The sequence below is a fragment of the Cucurbita pepo genome, chromosome 7 (assembly GCF_057944985.1).
Source record: "Cucurbita pepo subsp. pepo isolate OVF chromosome 7, ASM5794498v1, whole genome shotgun sequence".
In the NCBI taxonomy this organism is placed as follows: Eukaryota; Viridiplantae; Streptophyta; class Magnoliopsida; order Cucurbitales; family Cucurbitaceae; genus Cucurbita; species Cucurbita pepo.
In genome coordinates, this window is record NC_141804.1 from 9701201 (window position 1) to 9719053 (window position 17853).

The 17853-nt window shown below is 38.6% G+C and overlaps 2 protein-coding genes across 2 annotated transcripts; one reads left to right on the forward strand and one right to left on the reverse strand.

The window, feature by feature from the left end:
• Nucleotides 1-208: 208 nt before the first annotated feature.
• Nucleotides 209-6229, reverse strand: LOC111798668 (E3 ubiquitin-protein ligase XBAT32). Its single transcript, XM_023681958.2, has 10 exons — nucleotides 5330-6229; nucleotides 5171-5230; nucleotides 4236-4307; nucleotides 3951-4126; nucleotides 3696-3856; nucleotides 2163-2221; nucleotides 2004-2050; nucleotides 1110-1253; nucleotides 938-1029; nucleotides 209-853 (listed from the first exon to the last, which is right to left on the reverse strand). The coding sequence occupies exons 1-10, from the start codon at nucleotides 5522-5524 to the stop codon at nucleotides 330-332; spliced, it is 1530 nt and encodes a 509-aa protein (XP_023537726.2). The 5' UTR covers nucleotides 5525-6229; the 3' UTR covers nucleotides 209-329.
• Nucleotides 6230-15343: 9114 nt separating this feature from the next.
• Nucleotides 15344-16721, forward strand: LOC111799086 (RING-H2 finger protein ATL13). The gene has a single exon (XM_023682482.2). The coding sequence runs from the start codon at nucleotides 15399-15401 to the stop codon at nucleotides 16626-16628; it is 1230 nt and encodes a 409-aa protein (XP_023538250.2). The 5' UTR covers nucleotides 15344-15398; the 3' UTR covers nucleotides 16629-16721.
• Nucleotides 16722-17853: the final 1132 nt, after the last annotated feature.

The following is a 17853-nucleotide window of genomic DNA, read 5'->3' on the forward strand; positions in this document are numbered from 1 at the left end:
AAACACATTTCATTTAGCTTATAATTTAACATCTCATGTTCATACAAAATTATTTCAAATACAAGAACTTTTCATTATATATTTACAACCCATTCATCGATATTACCAAAACAAAAAAAATAAGACTCATATTTGAAAACTAAATTGAGCTGGACATGTTATGTGGCATCAAAATGATCATATATAAGATCATTTCAAGACTATGATCTTTTCTTTCTTTTTTTTTTTCTTTTTTTTTTTTTGGATTTTGGGTAAATATATGGACAACGAACACAAAGTAAAAGGAAATGTTTTCGAGTCGAAAAGAGGTATTGTCGTGTCGATAATTTTCAGCATCCGCTTCCAGTAGTAACATATTGATTCAGTGCAGATAACCATGATCGTCTTCCTTCCGAAGCTGTTCGTCGGAAACCTGATCTCGAACACCTGGCAATATTATTGTTCCTCATGTTTCTGTCAACATTGCAGGGAACCAAAGAAGAGCTACCTTCAGGATCTCCCATACAGAGATTGGGGTTGAGTTTCATTGAAGGAAACCTCTGACAGCTGAGGGATCGAAACGATGCTCCGAGCGGGGAAATTCGGGAGCAAGTGAACTCGGGCTTGCATAACGGGGTGGTTAATGTAGCAGGTTCTGGTGCCTCACCAGAACAAGTGCAAAATGATAGAGATAAACTAGTTCTGGCAATCTCTTTGGCAATCGGTTTCGTTTGGGGAAGTTTGACAAAGGAAACTATACCATTTCGGCACAGTGGACACGCGATCGAACCGGGAGGACCGTGAGAAACTGAGGATGTGCAGTTTGTAGAACAGAGGTAAAGTGCACAGCTTGTGCAGAACTCATGATCACAACCTGAACCGTTCGAGATCATGAGCGTTAACTTAACGAATTATAAGGCGCTAAAACCGTACGCAAGTCTTCTCGAATCAAATTTACCTCGTGCAGCAACCGTGCATTCCCTCTCCAAACACACAACACATGGATCTTGGCATGTAAGTAAAGCATCACAGCTTCTCCATCCACATTCTCTGAAAAAAAAATCGAAGGGGTTTCTCGAGTTAGTAATCATACAGCTTTCTAACAATCCTATCGGTCACGCACGACTCACCTAGCAATTCTAACAATGCTCATAAGGGGAAGAGTTAGATATGGTGAAGGGGCGAGGTTTGTCGCTGCCGCTTCAGGCTCTTGGCTAAGAACTTCCTCGAGCCAGTCTCGATGCCACGAACGAGCAACCATCAATGGAGTCCATCTTCAATAAGATAAAAGTAACATAGGATGATCTGACAACCTCAAGTTTATTGGGTAAGACAATAGAACTATATGATGCTCAGGAATTTAGAAAAAAAAAATTGTTTTATTTATGATCTTCATTGTTTTATCTAGCCTAGATTCTACTACCGAGACAGCGTTTGAGGCGCGTTTATTTATCAATAACGGGAATGACAAGAATTGAAATGAAAATCAATCGGAGAAAATGATGGCTATGAGATGGATAGGCCATGTAACAGCCCACCGCTAGCAGATATTGTCCTCTTTGGACTTTCTCTACCTGGTTTTCCCTCAATATTTTTAAAAACGCATCTGTTAGGGAGAGGTTTCCACACTCTTATAAAGGGTGTTTTGTTCTCCTCCCCAACTGATGTGAAATCTCACAATCCACCCCCCTCGGGCCCCAATGTCCTTGCAAGCACATCGTCTCATGTCCACCCTCCTTCGGGGTTTAGCCTCCTCGCTGGCACATCGCCCGGTGTCGGGCTTTGATACCATTTGTAACAGCTCAAGCCCACCACTAGCCGATATTGTCCTCTTTGGGCTTTCCCTTCCGGGTTTTCCCTCAAGGTTTTAAAACGCGTTGGATAGGGAAAAGTTTCCACATCTTTATAAAAAATGTTTCGTTCTCCTCTCCAACCGATGTGGGATCTCACAGGTCATGATAACAACAAATCCACCGTCCTTAAAAAGAGGTACATTTGCATACGAATACTTGAGAGAAGCATACCCATTTGCATTTTGAGCGGCAAGACTGGCTCCCCTAGCAATCAACATCTGAAACCAAAACATGCATGAACAATCAATTCAAGTTTGATGTAGAGAATTATGGGTCTGAATTTTGAAACGTTCTAATCGTTTTCATTTCGTCTTGAAATCGAGGGCTTACTTGACAGCATTGGGCGTTCCCACCGCATGCAGCGTAGTGAAGGGCTGTGCTTCCAGCACCTAAATATGACGACATAATCATCCAAAGGGAATTAATATCCAACTTAAAGAAGAAAGCCTGAAGAACCAATCTTTTTCAGCTACAAACAGGCTAATCATAGCTAGCAGACTCTGTTTTGAAAGAAAAGGGTGACCAATGAACATGTTTGAGAGCATATGATTGCCTTATAGGAAATTACATACCCAACTCCATAACATGATGTAATGACATTAAAATTCTACACGAAAAATTACGGTTTCAAACAATAATCATATAACAGCCCAAGCCCACCACTAACAGATATTATCCTCTCTGAGGTTTCCCTACTAGGCTTCTTTTCAAGGTTTTAAAACACGTCTACTAGGAAAAGGTTTCCATACCCTTATAAGGAATGTTTAGTTCTTCTCTCCAACCAATGTGGGATCTCACAATCCACCCCCTTGGGGCCCAGCGTCCTCGCTAGCACACTGACATGTGTCTCTCTCTAATACCATTTGTAACCGCCCAAGCCCAATGCTAGTAGATATTGTCCTCTTTGGGATTTCCTTTCTAGGTTTCACCTCAAGGTTTTAAAATGTGTCTACTAGGGAAGGAATGCTTCATTCTTCTCTCCAACCAATGTGGGATCTCACAGTCCACCCCTTTCCCCTTGGGGGCACAGCGTCCCCATTGGCACACCGTCCTGTTCTCTTTGGGCTTTCCCTTCTGGGCTTCCCCTCAAGGTTTTAAAACGTGTCTACTAAAGAGAGGTTTCCACACCCTTATAAGGAATGTTTCGTTCTTCTCTCCAACCAATGTGCGATTTCACAATCCACCCCTCTTGGGGGCTCCGCGTGCCCGCTGGCACACTGCTCTGTGTCTGACTCTGATACTATTTGTAACAGCCGAAACCCATCGCTGGCAGATGTTGTCCTCTTTGGACTTTCTCTTCTGGGCTTCCCTTCAAGGTTTTAAAATGCGTCTACTAGAGAGAGATTTTCATACCTTTATAAGAAATGTTTTGTTCTTCTCTCCAACCAATGTGGGATCTCACAATCCACCTCCTTGGGGGCTCAGCGACCCTGCTGGCATACTGCCCTGTGTCTGGCTCTGATACCATTTGTAATAGCCCAAGCCCACCGCTAGCAGATATTGTCCTCTTTAGGCTTCCCCTCAAGATTTTAAAACGCGACTACTAGGGAGAGGTTTCCACACTCCTATAAGGAATGTTTCGTTTTCATCTCGAGCCAACGTGAGATCTCACAAATCAATTAAATTTAAAACGTAAAACTTGATGCAAACATGTTACAGAGCAGTCCAACTTTTGTGTTTAGGATCTTCTCTGCATCAGCGCTCTACTAGAACACAATTTAAACTAATGAACAGAACATACTTCAATGACTTTAGGCTTTTCAGTAATGAGAAACAAAAAAAACAAGGTTCAATTAACCCCTTCTTCATATCACAGCTCATATTCACTAAGAACAGCATAAGAGAAACTAAAAACCGAGTTACCTATTAGATCGATCGTGGTTCCATCTTCTACGGTAACCTGAGAAGCAGAGGCACCCAAGTCCAGAAGTAACTTCAAACTATCGACGTGCCCATTTAGCGCCGCCATATGCAGAGCTGTGATGCCTCCATCTGCTGTTCTGTTAACTACCTCCTTTAGACCACTGATGGATGAAATGGAGGAAAACAAATCAGTGACTTCATGTAGCAGAATGGAGAAGTATATAACCGGCCAGGATTAGATTCAAACAACAATACCTAAAGTCAAACTTGGAAACCGTTTCTTCATCGTTCGAACTACTACTTAACATATCCCAAAATTTTGGGGTACTAGGCACATAATCAGAAAGCAGAAGTCGGATGCACCGAGAATGACCATTCAGAGCAGCCAGGTGAAGAGCGGTACCTCCGTTCAAATAATCCGCTCGGTGAATCTGATGTCTCCCAAATAAATATATGACAATGTTATCCAACATATCCCATAAACTACTTCATAGAACATTAGAACAGGTGGAACTAAGACTAAAGGGAGGTATAGCTCACATTGGCTTTAAAAAGTATAAGAGTCAGAACAACCTCCCAGTGACCATGCTGACAAGCTTGCATCAAGGCAGTCTGTTAACAAAAATGACATTCAGTTTCGAACTCTTAACAATAGTACACACATAGCCAACTCGAATATCGCTCACCTGGTCATAGATTGCTGTAATAAAAAATAATAGCATGTACAAAGGGTTCAATCATAGTGTGAGATCCCATATCGGTTGGTGAGGAGAACAAAACACCCTTTATAAGGGTGTAGAAACCTCTCCCTAGCGTACACGTTTTAAAAACCTTGAGGAAAAGCCGGAAAGGGAAAAGTCCAAAGAGGACAATATCTGCTAGCGGTGGGCTTGGACTGTTACGAATGGTATCAAAGCCAGACACCAGGCGATGTGCCAGCAAGGAAGCTGAGCCCCAAGGGGGTGGATTGTTAGATCTCACATCAGTTGGAGAGGAGAAAGAAACACCCTTTATAAGGGTGTAGAAACCTCTCCCTAGCATACACGTTTTAAAAACCTTGAAGGAAAGCCCAAAAGGAAAAACCCAAAGAGGACAATATCTGCTGGCGGTGGGCTTGGGCGGTTACAAATGGTATCAAAGCCAGACACCGGGTGATGTGCCAGTGAGGAGGCTAAGCTCCGAAGGGAGGGGGTGGATATGAGGCGATGTGCTAGCAAGGATACTGGGACTCGAAGGGGGGTGGATTGTGAGATCTCACGGTGTGGAAATCTCTCCCTAACAAACGCGTTTTAAAAACCTTGAGGGAAAGCCCGAAAGGGAAAACCCAAAGAGGACAATATCTGTTATCAGTATGCTTAGGCTCTTACACATAGCTTTGGAATTCATGAATGGATAAAACAAAACATCACATTGAGGAACAAACATAAAGAAACTAAACGAGAACAACGAGCAACAAACAACGACATTGTTCGTACCTGACCCCGATAATTCCGTAGATTGATATCAACCCCAGATTCAAGCAAAAGAGCGACAATCTGCAGACAAAGATGTTAAAGAGTAAGTCAAGACACCATCAGAAAGACATTTGGAACAATCTCTAAGCAGAACAGAGACATTTTTGAAAAGTGAAATACCTCATGGTGGCCATGAGCTGCAGAGTAATGAAGAGGAGAATTTCGTACACCAAAAGTTGAGTACCTCGCCAAACGAGGATTATATTCCAATAAAGCTTTAGCTTCTTGCAAGTCTCCATCTCTTGCAGCTGAAACTAAACGTTCCCCAGATGCAGAACATCCAAAGGAATTCCCAACAAGGCTTAGAAACTTCATCTTCCCCCAAAGATTTCTCTCCCAATCAATGGTATATCAAACCCCAGAACAACACCTTTCTATCTGATAATCTGATAACCTCACCTAAAATTCTGTATGTGCAAGAACAAACCCATTCACAGAAATATACAACCTAGCAATTTCAATGCAGAAAACAACCTTACATAACCCCCTAGTGATAATCAAGCGAAGAAGGTAAAGAACAAAAGGGAAAACCCAAAGCCAGAATTTCTTCAAGAACCTCTCCACTTTCAAAATCGACGAACCCCAGTTGGAAATTCTTCAAGAGAATCTTCAATCTCCAAAACCCAACTCAGAAATCAATCAAATGATCGAAAACAGAAACACCCATTAACGATTTTGAAGGATTAAAGCGGAATTGGGAGTGGAAACCTTCGATTTCTTCCTGCTTCATCAAGAACTGACCTAATTCCTGATGAAAGAGAAGCAGAGAAGAATCGAAGGCAAGAAAATCCGGATTGAAAATCCCCCCTTGTCGGGGAAAGATTAATCCAAATGAAGAAAATGGGGGAAGGGGAAATGGGGTTAAAGATAATGAAAGTGAGGGTTTGAAACTAAAATTTGCCAAAAATGAAGGGCACGGAAAATTGGGAATGGTGGGTGGATGGATTAAAACATATTTTCGGTGATGTTTTGCAAGAAACTCAACCAAAAAAGAAGGGTGCGTGAAGGGGAAAGCGTGTATTAATGATTGGTAATAATTAGGCAGTGAATATATTAGGTGTTGTTGTTTTGTTCTTATCTTGGTTCACTCATCGTCTTCCTCCCTCTGCCCTATGCTCTCCAGCTTCCATTTTCTGGCCTATTTCAGATGAGGTTATTAAAAAAATTTGGTTAAATTACACTAATTTAACTATTTTATTTTTTTTAAATAAATTTATAAACGTCATTTTTACTTATAAATTTATTTATTTTATTATATAGTTTCTACTGATATTGTTTTTGTTTTCTTGTTAATTAAAAACGTCAATTTAACAAGTGAGTTAAGTCAATTTGTTTGTGCGTCGCCTACGGCTAGGCAATGTATGCTCGAGCCTCTGACCCCGATTTAAGAAGAAGGTTTTGGAAAACGGGGTAGAGAGATTTTCGAGAGAAAATTTGAAAGCAAGATTTAGTGAGAGATTGAAAAACGGGTTATATAGCATACAAGGAAAGGCAATAACAACTGTATATAACTATTTGGGTAGGGAGAAGTTGACAATTTGGCTTGGTTTTATGAACATAGGCGAAAAGTAGATAACAAGATAAGAAACAAGGAGTAGGTAATGTGACTAGTAGCAAGATAATGTCGGGGACATCAAAATTCAAATTCAGATTCTGGATCCTAATTTGAATTCTAAACATGGATCGTTAGAGAATGTCGGGACATCAGGTGCCAAATTCAGATTTTGGATCCTAATTCGAGTCCTAGACATGGATCGTTAAGGAATGTCGGGGACATCAAATGTCAGATTCAGATTTTGGATTCTAATTAGAATCCTAAACATGGATCGTTAGAGAATATTGAGGACATCAGGTGCCAAATTCACATTCTGGATCCTAATTCGAATCCTAGACATTGATCGTTAAGGAATGTTGAGAACATCAAATGCCAAATTAATATTATGGATCCTAATTCGAATCCTAAACATGGATCGTCAGAGAATGTCGGGGACATCAAGTGTCAAATTCAGATTCTGGATTCTAATTTGAATCCTAGACATTGATCGTTAAGCAGGGACATTCAGGTACCAAATTCAGATTTTGGATCCTAATTCGAATCCTAAATATGAATCATTAGGAAATGTCGAAGATGTCAGGTGTCAAATTCATATTCTAAATCCTTATTCGAATCCTTAGGCATGGATTGTGAGAGTCTCACATTAGTTGGGGAGTAGAACGAAAAACCCTTTATAAGGGTCTAGAAACCTTCTCCTCGCAGGCACGTTTTAAAGCTTTGAGGGGAATCCCGAAAGGGAAAGCACAAAGAGGACAATATTTGCTAGCGGTGGGTTCAGGTCGCTACATGAATTGTTACCCTATAATTTCACTGAGCTTTTCTTAATTTTGCATATTATTATCAATCCAACACAAAGCAATGTGGAATTAATGATTGGAAAATGGTACAACTAAGAAATAACTATACATTTTAATTAATTATAGTTAAATTCTCTATAATTAAACACATATTCATACTATATATTATATTTAAACCAAAGGAATATAATGTTTCGAGAATATGAGGATGATGATGAAAAATTCAGCTTAAAATATGGAAGACATGTGTTTGGTGGGTATTGTTTGGATTTCTTTTTTTTTTTTTTTTCAATGGTTTAATGGAACATGCAACCCACTAAGATCCCTACTTTTTTTAAAAAGGAAAATTATTATTTTTTATTTTTAAAAAATTAATAGTTTAAGCTCACCGCTAGCAGATATTGTCATTTTTGGCCCGTTACGTATCACCGTTAGTTTCCAAGTTTTAAAACACGTTCACGAGGGAGAGGTTTCTATTTCCACACCCATATAAGAAATGCTTTGTTCCTCCCTCCAACCGATGTGTGATCTCACAATCTACTCTCATTGGAGGTCTAGCATCCTTGTTGACACACTGCTCAACACGTCCACGAGGGAAAGGTTTCTATCTCCACACCCATATAAGAAATGTTTTGTTCCTCTCTCCAACCGATGTGTGATCTCACAATCTACTCTCATTGGAGGTCTAGCATCCTTGTTGACACACTGCTCGGTGTCTAGCTCTGATACCATTTGTAACAGCTCAAACCTACCACTAGCAAATATTTATTTTCACACCCATTTAAGAAATGTTTCGTTCCTCTCTCCAACCGATGTGGGGTCTCACAATCCACCCTCATTGAGGGTCTAGCGTTCTCGTTGACACACTGCTCAGTGTCTTGCTCTGATATCATTTGTAACAGCCCAAACCCACCACAGCATATATTTATTTCCACACCCATATAAGGAATACTTCGTTTGTCTCTCCAACAAATATGGGATCTCACAATCCACCTCCACTAGGGGTCTAGCGTCCTCGTTGACACACTGCTCAGTGTCTAGCTCTGATACCATTTGCAACAGCCCAAGTCCACCACGAGCAGATATTGTCCGCTTTGGCCAGTTAAGTATCATCGTTCAGTCTCACATTTTTAAAATGCGTCTAGTAGGAAAAGGTTTTCACACCCTTATAAAGAATATTTCATTTTCCTTTCCAATCGAGGTGGGATCTTGCCAAAAAAAAAAAATAAAATAAAATAAAATAAAATGACTCCATCAAGACACTAAAATATTTTTCATTAGAAGTTATAATTTAATTGTAAAATGAAAAATGAGTTATAATAAATATTGAACTTTATGCTAAAAAAAGAAATTAAATATATGTGAGGGGGAAAATTATAATGTATATGTTTGGTTTGGTGTATGTGTAATGTGGGACTTTTTGATGACAAATGAAAGAAGAGGTTTGAGGGTTGAATGATGAGGAGACCATTGAGATTAAAAAAATATCGAACTTTAAAAATAAATAAATAAAGCTTCTATTTTTTCCTTGTTTCATGGCACTATGGTTTCAATTATTTTTTTTTTAAATATATATATATTTGTGTTCGTATTATCCTCTGAGTGAAGAATATCGTAACAGATCAATGAGTTCTTCTGACATTCATTACCCTCACTTATATGCATCCTAGAAAAATTATTAGATGGTCACCGAACATAGAATTTCTCCAAGCAAAGCACGTTTGACCTTGGAATTCATATGATTAAGCCACCAAAAAGAAATGTACACCTTGTTGGTATAGGTAATGACTTTCAATTCTTTTAAATGGTGTTTCGTGCTCCTCCCTAACCGATGTGGGTAAAAGGGTGTTTCGTTCTCCTCCCCAATCAATGTAGGACATCACAATCCACCCCTCTTTAGGGCCCAACGTCCTTACTGGCACACCGCTTTGTGTCTACCCCCCTTCAAGGAACAGCCTCTTCACTGGCACATCACTCAGTGTCCGGCTCTGATACCATTTGTAACGGCCCAGACCCACCACTAGCAAATATTGTTCTCTTTGGACTTTGTCTTTCGGGCTTCCCCTCAGGGCTTTAAAACTCATAGGTTAGGGAGAGGTTTCCACACTCTTACAAAAAATGTTTTGTTCTCCTCCCCAATTGATGTGGGACATCACACTTATTCTCAAGACCTCTCTCATTTGAATATGGTCTCAGTATATTCATGTAACCCTTCTTTAGGTGTCACATGATATTTCGAGTAGGGATAATCTTAACACTTTTACCATCAAATCTATTTTTAGTATTGGACATGATATTTCAAATCGTGATCCAAATCGTGGATATGGGGTGTTACAAATGTTATCAGAGGACAAATCAAGGCGAAAGCTGGTAAACATGTGACATCTGAGTAAATGAGAGGTACATTAATGAATTGAAACCACATCTGAATGAAAGTCATTGCCTATACCAACAAAGTGGACTTTTCTTTTCAGTGGCTCAAATCATAAGAACTCCATGATTAAGACTACTTTGTTTGGAGTAATTCGATATGGAGTACCTTTGGAAATTCTCCTATGATGCATATGAGTGAGGACAAAACATGCTAGAAGAACTCCTATTGATCGATATTCTTCTTTCCTAAAAGCGAGGAGCATGTAACGTAATCGTGTCACAGAGAATGCAGTGAAATGTTGAAGTTATCAAGTGCCGAATCTTGATCCTAATCTTAAACAAAAAAATTCGTAAATTTTATAATTATCAATTTCAAGTGTTTTTGGAAAAGAATAATTACAAAGTGAAATCAATGTAATAATGAAAAAGTTTGTTCAATGGAAATTGTACAATTTCTTAAATGTTAAGAATTAATGATTTAAAAAACTGTAGGAGTTATTGAGTATATAATATATATAATTGAAAAGTAGATAATTTTTGGAGCAAAATTCAAGAAATTTTTCAAAATATATATTCTAAAATTCAAGAATATTTTATATAATTTACCCGCGTTGATTTAAAATAAAACTTTCGTAATAAAGATCAAGATCTAAAACAAAAGAATCTTCATGCCCGGCTCAAAGGAAGAAGTACCAATCAATATGCATAACCAATATGGATCTGCTTGAGCGGGATCCTGTGGTCGATGATCGACGCTCTCGAGTCCTCTTTGACATCCATGTCGTGGTATGCGAGCTTGTAGGACAGTTTGTATTCATATTCGAATATTGAATTTAAAAACAAAACATGTTTTTGTACCATTTTAAAACTACTTTAGAAGAGATACATGTAAACATAACAAATCAACACTTTGAACTTTATTCAAAAAAACATAATCAGCTCACAATATATGAACCATTCGGGATGATCGAAACGATACTCTGAATCCCCTTATGGAACTAGACAATAAACCTGAGGTTCATCGCATATAGTGATCTTGATCACCCATTTAAGTGACTTTGGTGGCTAACTATATCCGATCACAAAGTGTTATATGATTGTTACTATCAATTTTTTCAAATTCTTACAGTTTTATAAACTTTTAAATTGATAAAACCAATTTTTTCAAAATAATTGAATCAAATCAATTGGTTTTGTTGTTATGATTCAATTCAAGTCTGTACGGTATGATAAACTTCTCACAATTAGTTTTATACAAAAAAAAAAAAAAAAAAAAAAAAATCAATGCAAATCATTAATAATTCAATCAAGATTTACATGAAGTTTTGACAAAATTGCAAACTTTTAACACGGGTATAAGCGAAAAGTATTTTGATGAACGTGATACACAAAAATGCATGAAGTCCCTATAGTTTTAAATCATGACAGGAACGTATGATGCAACTTGATTCGTTCTTCATCGACATAGCTTAATCATTTCATGTCATCTCATAAAGTAATGGGTAAAATGATACAACACTTTCCCTAACATAGTCTGTCAACGTGATATTCCATAACATAGCATATATCATAATTACAACATAACATGACATACCAAGTTCCATAGCATATGATACTCACATCACAGCAATAACATAATAAACATGCATTAAACAATCACAAGGCAGGGTATGTGCAGGGGCCATAAGGCATAAGTCGTTCATACTTCAAGCAATTCATTCAACCAAGCCAATAGTTAACCATTTACTTAGTTGATCTAAGTTGGAGTTACTAATTATTTCTGGTGCTAACTAGAATCCGCTCCTCACAATCCAATTCAACCTATGTGGGCTAACGACTTCAGGTAAGAACATATTAAAGGGCTTAATTCACCTAATGACATCAATTAATCATCTAACTTAGTTTAATATATTTTAAATTGACAAAATAGTGGTCATACTAACCTCAAACACCTCAAATAACATCAAAGACGATTTTGGATCAGTAAAAAAAATGGCAAGATAGAGCCACAAAGATCAGATCAAGGGGTGGATGGGGTTGTGGGTCGGGTCGGGTCATTAGATCGGGTAGAGTCATAAAAGTTGCTTTCGAACTTCATTTATTTATTACTATTATTATTTTGCATAAAAACAAATCAATAAACTACTTTTTAAACTTGAATATTATTGATTATCAATGTGAACATTGAAATCTCTATTCATACAACGTAATTTTAAAAAGAATATACCATTTGTTTTTGAAAATTTAATGAATACATTAAATTAAAATATTAATACCTTTAAAAATTCAAAAATATTCTTACCATTAGTTCGACATTTAAAAAATACCTATAAAATTCTAAAATTAACATTAAAAAGCTTAAAGATAATCTATGATGTGCCGATAGATAGATCCGATCAAAATATCGATAGTAAAACTTTCTTTTATAAAAGTTAAGAGTATTTTTGAAACAAAATATTAACTTTTCATCCAAAACTATTATTCAAACTTTTACGAGTTTAAAGATAGTTTAGACAAAATACAAAATTTAAGGGTATTTTTATTAATTTAATATTCATCGTGTATATATATTATCTCGTTCCCTAAAATTATTCGGTTTTGATGAATTTTTTAATACACTTTTTAATGACTTGATATCGACCCATCTTTTGTTCATTTGTCTCATTAAAATTTTATATGGACAAATGTCAGAGTCATATATAATAGATTAAAGTTTGATGTAACCGTTCAAACATCTCTAGTAGATATTATCCGTCAGCCTCACAGTTTTAACAGAATATTTTGTATCTCCGGTTGAAGTTCTAAATGAGTTTGAGTTTAATTTTCAATTATTAATGAAAAAAGTTTATATTAAGGAAAAATAGTTTTTTTTAGTTATTCATTTGGCCTATAAATTTTTAGACGTACTTATTTAGCTCTTACATTTTAAAACGTTTTCGGTATATTTTGTAAAGCTAAATTAATAAAAATATCCATAAAATTTGTATTTCTTCCAAAAGTACCTTTAAAATTTTTAAAGTTTTAATAAATACCCTAAAACTTTTAAAAGAATTTAAAAATATTCATACCGTCAATTTTAGATGGAAAGAGTTAGTCCGTTCAATAATATGGAGACAACAAAGAGTAGTTTATGAAGCAAAATTTGAGTAGTCAACTTTTGGAGCTAAGAAATATTTTATCCGGGATGTCATGGAAGAAGATGGTAGGGTCTTCGTCAATCGATTGGTCGGGGTTATCAGTTAGATTGATTGGGTTAAGTCTGACTGAGACATATATTAGACTCAATGCAATTATTCGGATCGCAGACTGTTTCTATGTTTCGAACTCAAGTAAGAAGTAGGGTCTTCATCAGTCAAATTGGTCGAGTTCATCCGTCAGATTGGTCAGGTTAGGTTTGATCGAGACATTTTTTTAGACCCAATTCAATTATTTAGATCCTAAATTTTTTCAATCCACAAAAATGTTTATTAAATAATGAACTCAACCCAACTTCAAAATAGCTCGATTGGGTTGGTTCGAGTTCTTTGAATCATTTATTCAAATTTTTATTTCTAATAAAAGTAAAATGTCGGTCTATTTATTTTCAAATATTAAATTAAGATTTACAATTAAAAAATAAACAATAATAAAAATTATGAAATTGTATGGTAAGTAAAAATTTCTTCAAATTAATATTAAATTCGAGTTAGTTTTGTCGATCCTCAACCAATCTAATTGATAAAGGTTTTATTTATTTGAATTCAATCTTATTCAAACGAGTTAATAATTCAACCCAAATCATATGAATTTGATTGAGGTGATCGAGATTTTGAGATGACCGAATTTTTTAAACATTTATACTAAAAAGCTTTATTGGTATTGGTGCACAAATTTGTTAGTTGTATAGTTTAGTTCTCAAAAGTCAACCAAACTTTTGATCACACCATTATTTTAATTTTAATTTGTTTTTACAACTCAATTTTATGTTCATGAGAGAAGGTTGCCATTTTATATTTAAATAGTACTTTATTTGAATTTAATACTCGGAGAGTAAAAGAGTATAGAAACCTCTCTCTAGCAAACACGTTTTAAAGCGTTGAGGGAAACTCCGAAAGAGAAAGTCCAAAGAGAAAGCCCAAAGAGAAAAATATCTGCTAGCGGTGGACCTGGACCGTTACAAACGGTATCAAAGCTAGACACCAGGTGGTGTGTTAGCAAGGAGGCTATTCCCCGAAGGGGGTAGATACGAAGCGATGTGCTAGCGAGGATGCTAAGCCCTGAAGGGGGGGGGGGGGATAGAGTGTGAGATCCCACATCGGTTAGGGAGGAGAACGAAACACTCGGATTTGGTGGGGGACCCACATCGATTGGAGAAAGGATTGAGTGCCAGTGAGGACGCTAAGCCCTGGGGGGTGGAGTGTGAGATCCCACATCGGTTGGGGAGGAGAACAAAACACTTGGATTTGGTGGGGGCCCACATCGATTGGAAATAGGAACGAGTGCCAGCGAGGACGCTAAGCCCTAAAGGGGGGGGGGATGGAGTGTGAGATCCCAAATCGGTTGGGGAGGAGAACGAAACACTCGAATTTGGTGGGGGTCCCACATCGATTGGAGAAAGGAATGAGTGCCAGTGAGGACGCTAAGCCCTGGGGGGTGTAGTGTGAGATCCCACATCGGTTGGGGAGGAGAACAAAACACCTGGATTTGATGAGGGTCCCACATCGATTGGAAAAAGGAATGAGTGTCAGCGAGGACGCTAAGCCCTGAGGGGAGGGAGGGTGGATTGTGAGATTCCACATCGGTTGGAGAGGAGAACGAAACACTCAGATTTGGTGGAGATCCCACATCAATCGGAGAAAGGAACGAGTGTCAGCATCGACCGAAACACCGTTTGTGTGGAAACCTTTCCCTAGTAAACATGTTTTCAATCTCCAATCATGCGAGTTAGGTTTGGTTGATCGAATTCTTTGAGTCGCTGAATTCTTAAACACACCTAATTTAAAGGTAGAGATATCCACGAGAAGGAGTGAAGACGGGGAAGCCTTCCTCGACCCCATCCCCACCGTATTTTTCAATCTCCATTTTTGCAAAACTCTTCATTTACTTTCGTAAATCGAACCAGTTCTCTATAAAACTTCGACCCTGCAGATTTAATAGACATATCTATTTGAAGGGATCAAATTCCACCGTCAACTAGCCAACCTCAATATATGAGAAAATATCGAACCACAACCAAGAGCCATTAAAGAACAAAAAAATACACATAACCTCAATTAAATTATATATCTATATCTATATATATATATATAATTCAAATCAAACGGTCTAATTAACCAAGGTTTTCTTCGTTGTTCTCTGATTTTCAATTAATTTCCTTCAATCATTGATCTTTTTGTTGGTATCAGTCATTGCACCATTTATTTCTCTCCCTCTTCTTCAACCTAAATACTTTAATTTCATCTTCTCCATCTTCTAACCTTCATCCATGGCCATTCTCCCAAACCCCATTTCTCCGCCGCCTCCACCGCCTCCACCGCCGCCGGATTTCAACTTTGACAACCAAGTAAGCCCCACAATTCTCATAGCCATAATCATCCTCTCCATTCTCCTCTTCTTCTCCGCCCTCCTCCTCCTCCTTATCCGATTCTTCCTCAAGCCCCAAATCAGAACAGATCCCGAAGATTCCGCCGCCGGTGCGGCGGTTGACGGGGCTGCCTCTGCTTTCCAAGGCCAACTCCAGCAGCTCTTCCACCTCCACGACGCCGGCGTCGACCAATCCTTCATCGATACCCTCCCTGTTTTTCTCTACAAAGCCATAATCGGCCTGAAATTAGACCCTTTTGATTGCTCTGTTTGTCTCTGTGAATTTCAACCCAATGATAAACTCCGATTGTTGACCAAATGCAGCCATGCTTTTCATATGGTGTGTATCGACACGTGGCTTCTGTCCCACTCGACATGTCCCCTCTGCCGTGCCGGCTTGATTTCAGATGTCGGATTCCCCTCCAAAATTGTTGGAGTTCTTGACTCTGTAAGTCATAGCTCCAGAGAAATTGGGGAAATTCAAACCGGTTCCTTTCTGGGTTTTCTTGGGGATGTGTTGGATTTTGCTGAAATGAAGCCAGATGAGCCGCCGAAGCCGCCTGCGGCGGCGGCGGCGGCGGAGCAGACGGTGGTTCCTATAAAATTGGGGAAGTTTAAAAGCTTGGAGAGTAATGGAGAAGGGAGTAGCAATAATGGGAAAGTTGATTCGAGAAGGTGTTTTTCAATGGGGTCATTTGGGTATGTAATGGATGAGAATTCGTCTCTGCAAGTTCCGATCAGGACGCCGGCAGTGAGGAAACCGGCGAGGAAGAAGAGGAATCTGCCATTGATGCCGGGGAGTCTAGCGGCAATGTCGGAGTGCGACTGCGAATCGAGACGAGAGTTTAATTTTACAGAATTGAATGAGAAAGTTGAGAGCTTTCGCCATGGGAGCTCGAAGGGGAGCTTTGTCGATGAGAAGGTGGGCGGTGCGAACCGACCCAGATCGGAAAATGGGATGGGAATGACGGAGGAAGAGAATGGGAGGAGAAATAGTTCGGAATTTGTTGAGAATCAGCGGTCGTTTGTGAGGAGGACGTTGCAGTGGGTGATGGGGAAGAACACGAAGAACAGTAGGATTGTTCATTCATCTTTTTCAACCAATGATGATCACTCTGATTGTTCTGTGTGATTCATTTTGTAATTCTGTTTGGATTTAAATTTTTGAATGATTAATTAGTTGGCAAGTAAAAATGTTTTTTTTAAGGATATTCTTGTTAATGTTTTTAATCAAATATAAAGTTTTTTTTTTTTTGGATAATGTCCATTTAACCAGTAGAGTTGGGACGTTCCGAGGCTTGTATCGGGTGTGAAACTAAACGGGCAATGGGGGAAGAAGTGGAGAAAAGTTTTTCCTCCTTAGCTAATCCCGTCTCCACCCAAATCTCAGCATGTGAATTTTCTGTGGGAATCTTTGCTCGATCATCTAAAAAATAAATAAAAATTTTCATGAAGATGGAGATTAAAATAGGAGACCTTTCCCATCATCCCTCTATCCCTTGAACACATCAAATTTGATGGTGTGTGGGTGCGCGTGTGTGTATATATAGAGGAGACCTTTTATATGAAATCCCACGTCGATTGAAGATGAGAACGAAACATTTTTTACAAGAGTGTGGAAACCTCTCCCTAGCAGACTCGTTTTAAAACCGTGAGGCTGACGACGATACGTAATGAGCCAAAGCAGATAATATTTGCTAATGGTTGGCTTGAGTTGTTACAAATAGTATCAGAGCTAGACACAGGACGGTGTGCCAGTGAGGACGCTGGACCTCCGTGGATTGTGAGATCTCATCTTAGTTGAAGAAGGGAATGAAATATTCCTTATAAGAATGTGGAAACCTCTCCAAGGGGTGTGCCAGCGAGGACACTGGCCGCCAAGGAGGGAGTGGATTGTGAGATTCCGGTTAGAGGGGAGAACAAAACATCGCTGGACCCCCAAAGAAGTGGATTGTGAGATCCCACATGGTTGGAGAGGAGAACAAAACATTCTTTGTAAAGATGTGAAAACCTTCCCCAGTAGACTTGTTTTAAAACGGTGAGGCTGACAGCTATACGTAACGAAACAAAGTGAACAATATCTACTATCGGTGGGCTTGGGCTGTTACAAATAGTATCAGAGTCAGACATCGGGTAGTGTGCCAGCGAGGACGTTGGCCCCCAAGGGGGATGGATTATGAGATCTTACCTCGATTGGAGAGGGAATCAAAACATTTCTTATAAGAGTGTGGAAACCTCTTCTTAATAGACGCGTTTTAAACTCGTGAGACTGATGACGATACGTAACGGGCCAAAACGAACAAAATTTGCTAGTTATAGACTTGAATAGTTATATTTTTCATTTTCAACCCGTCCCA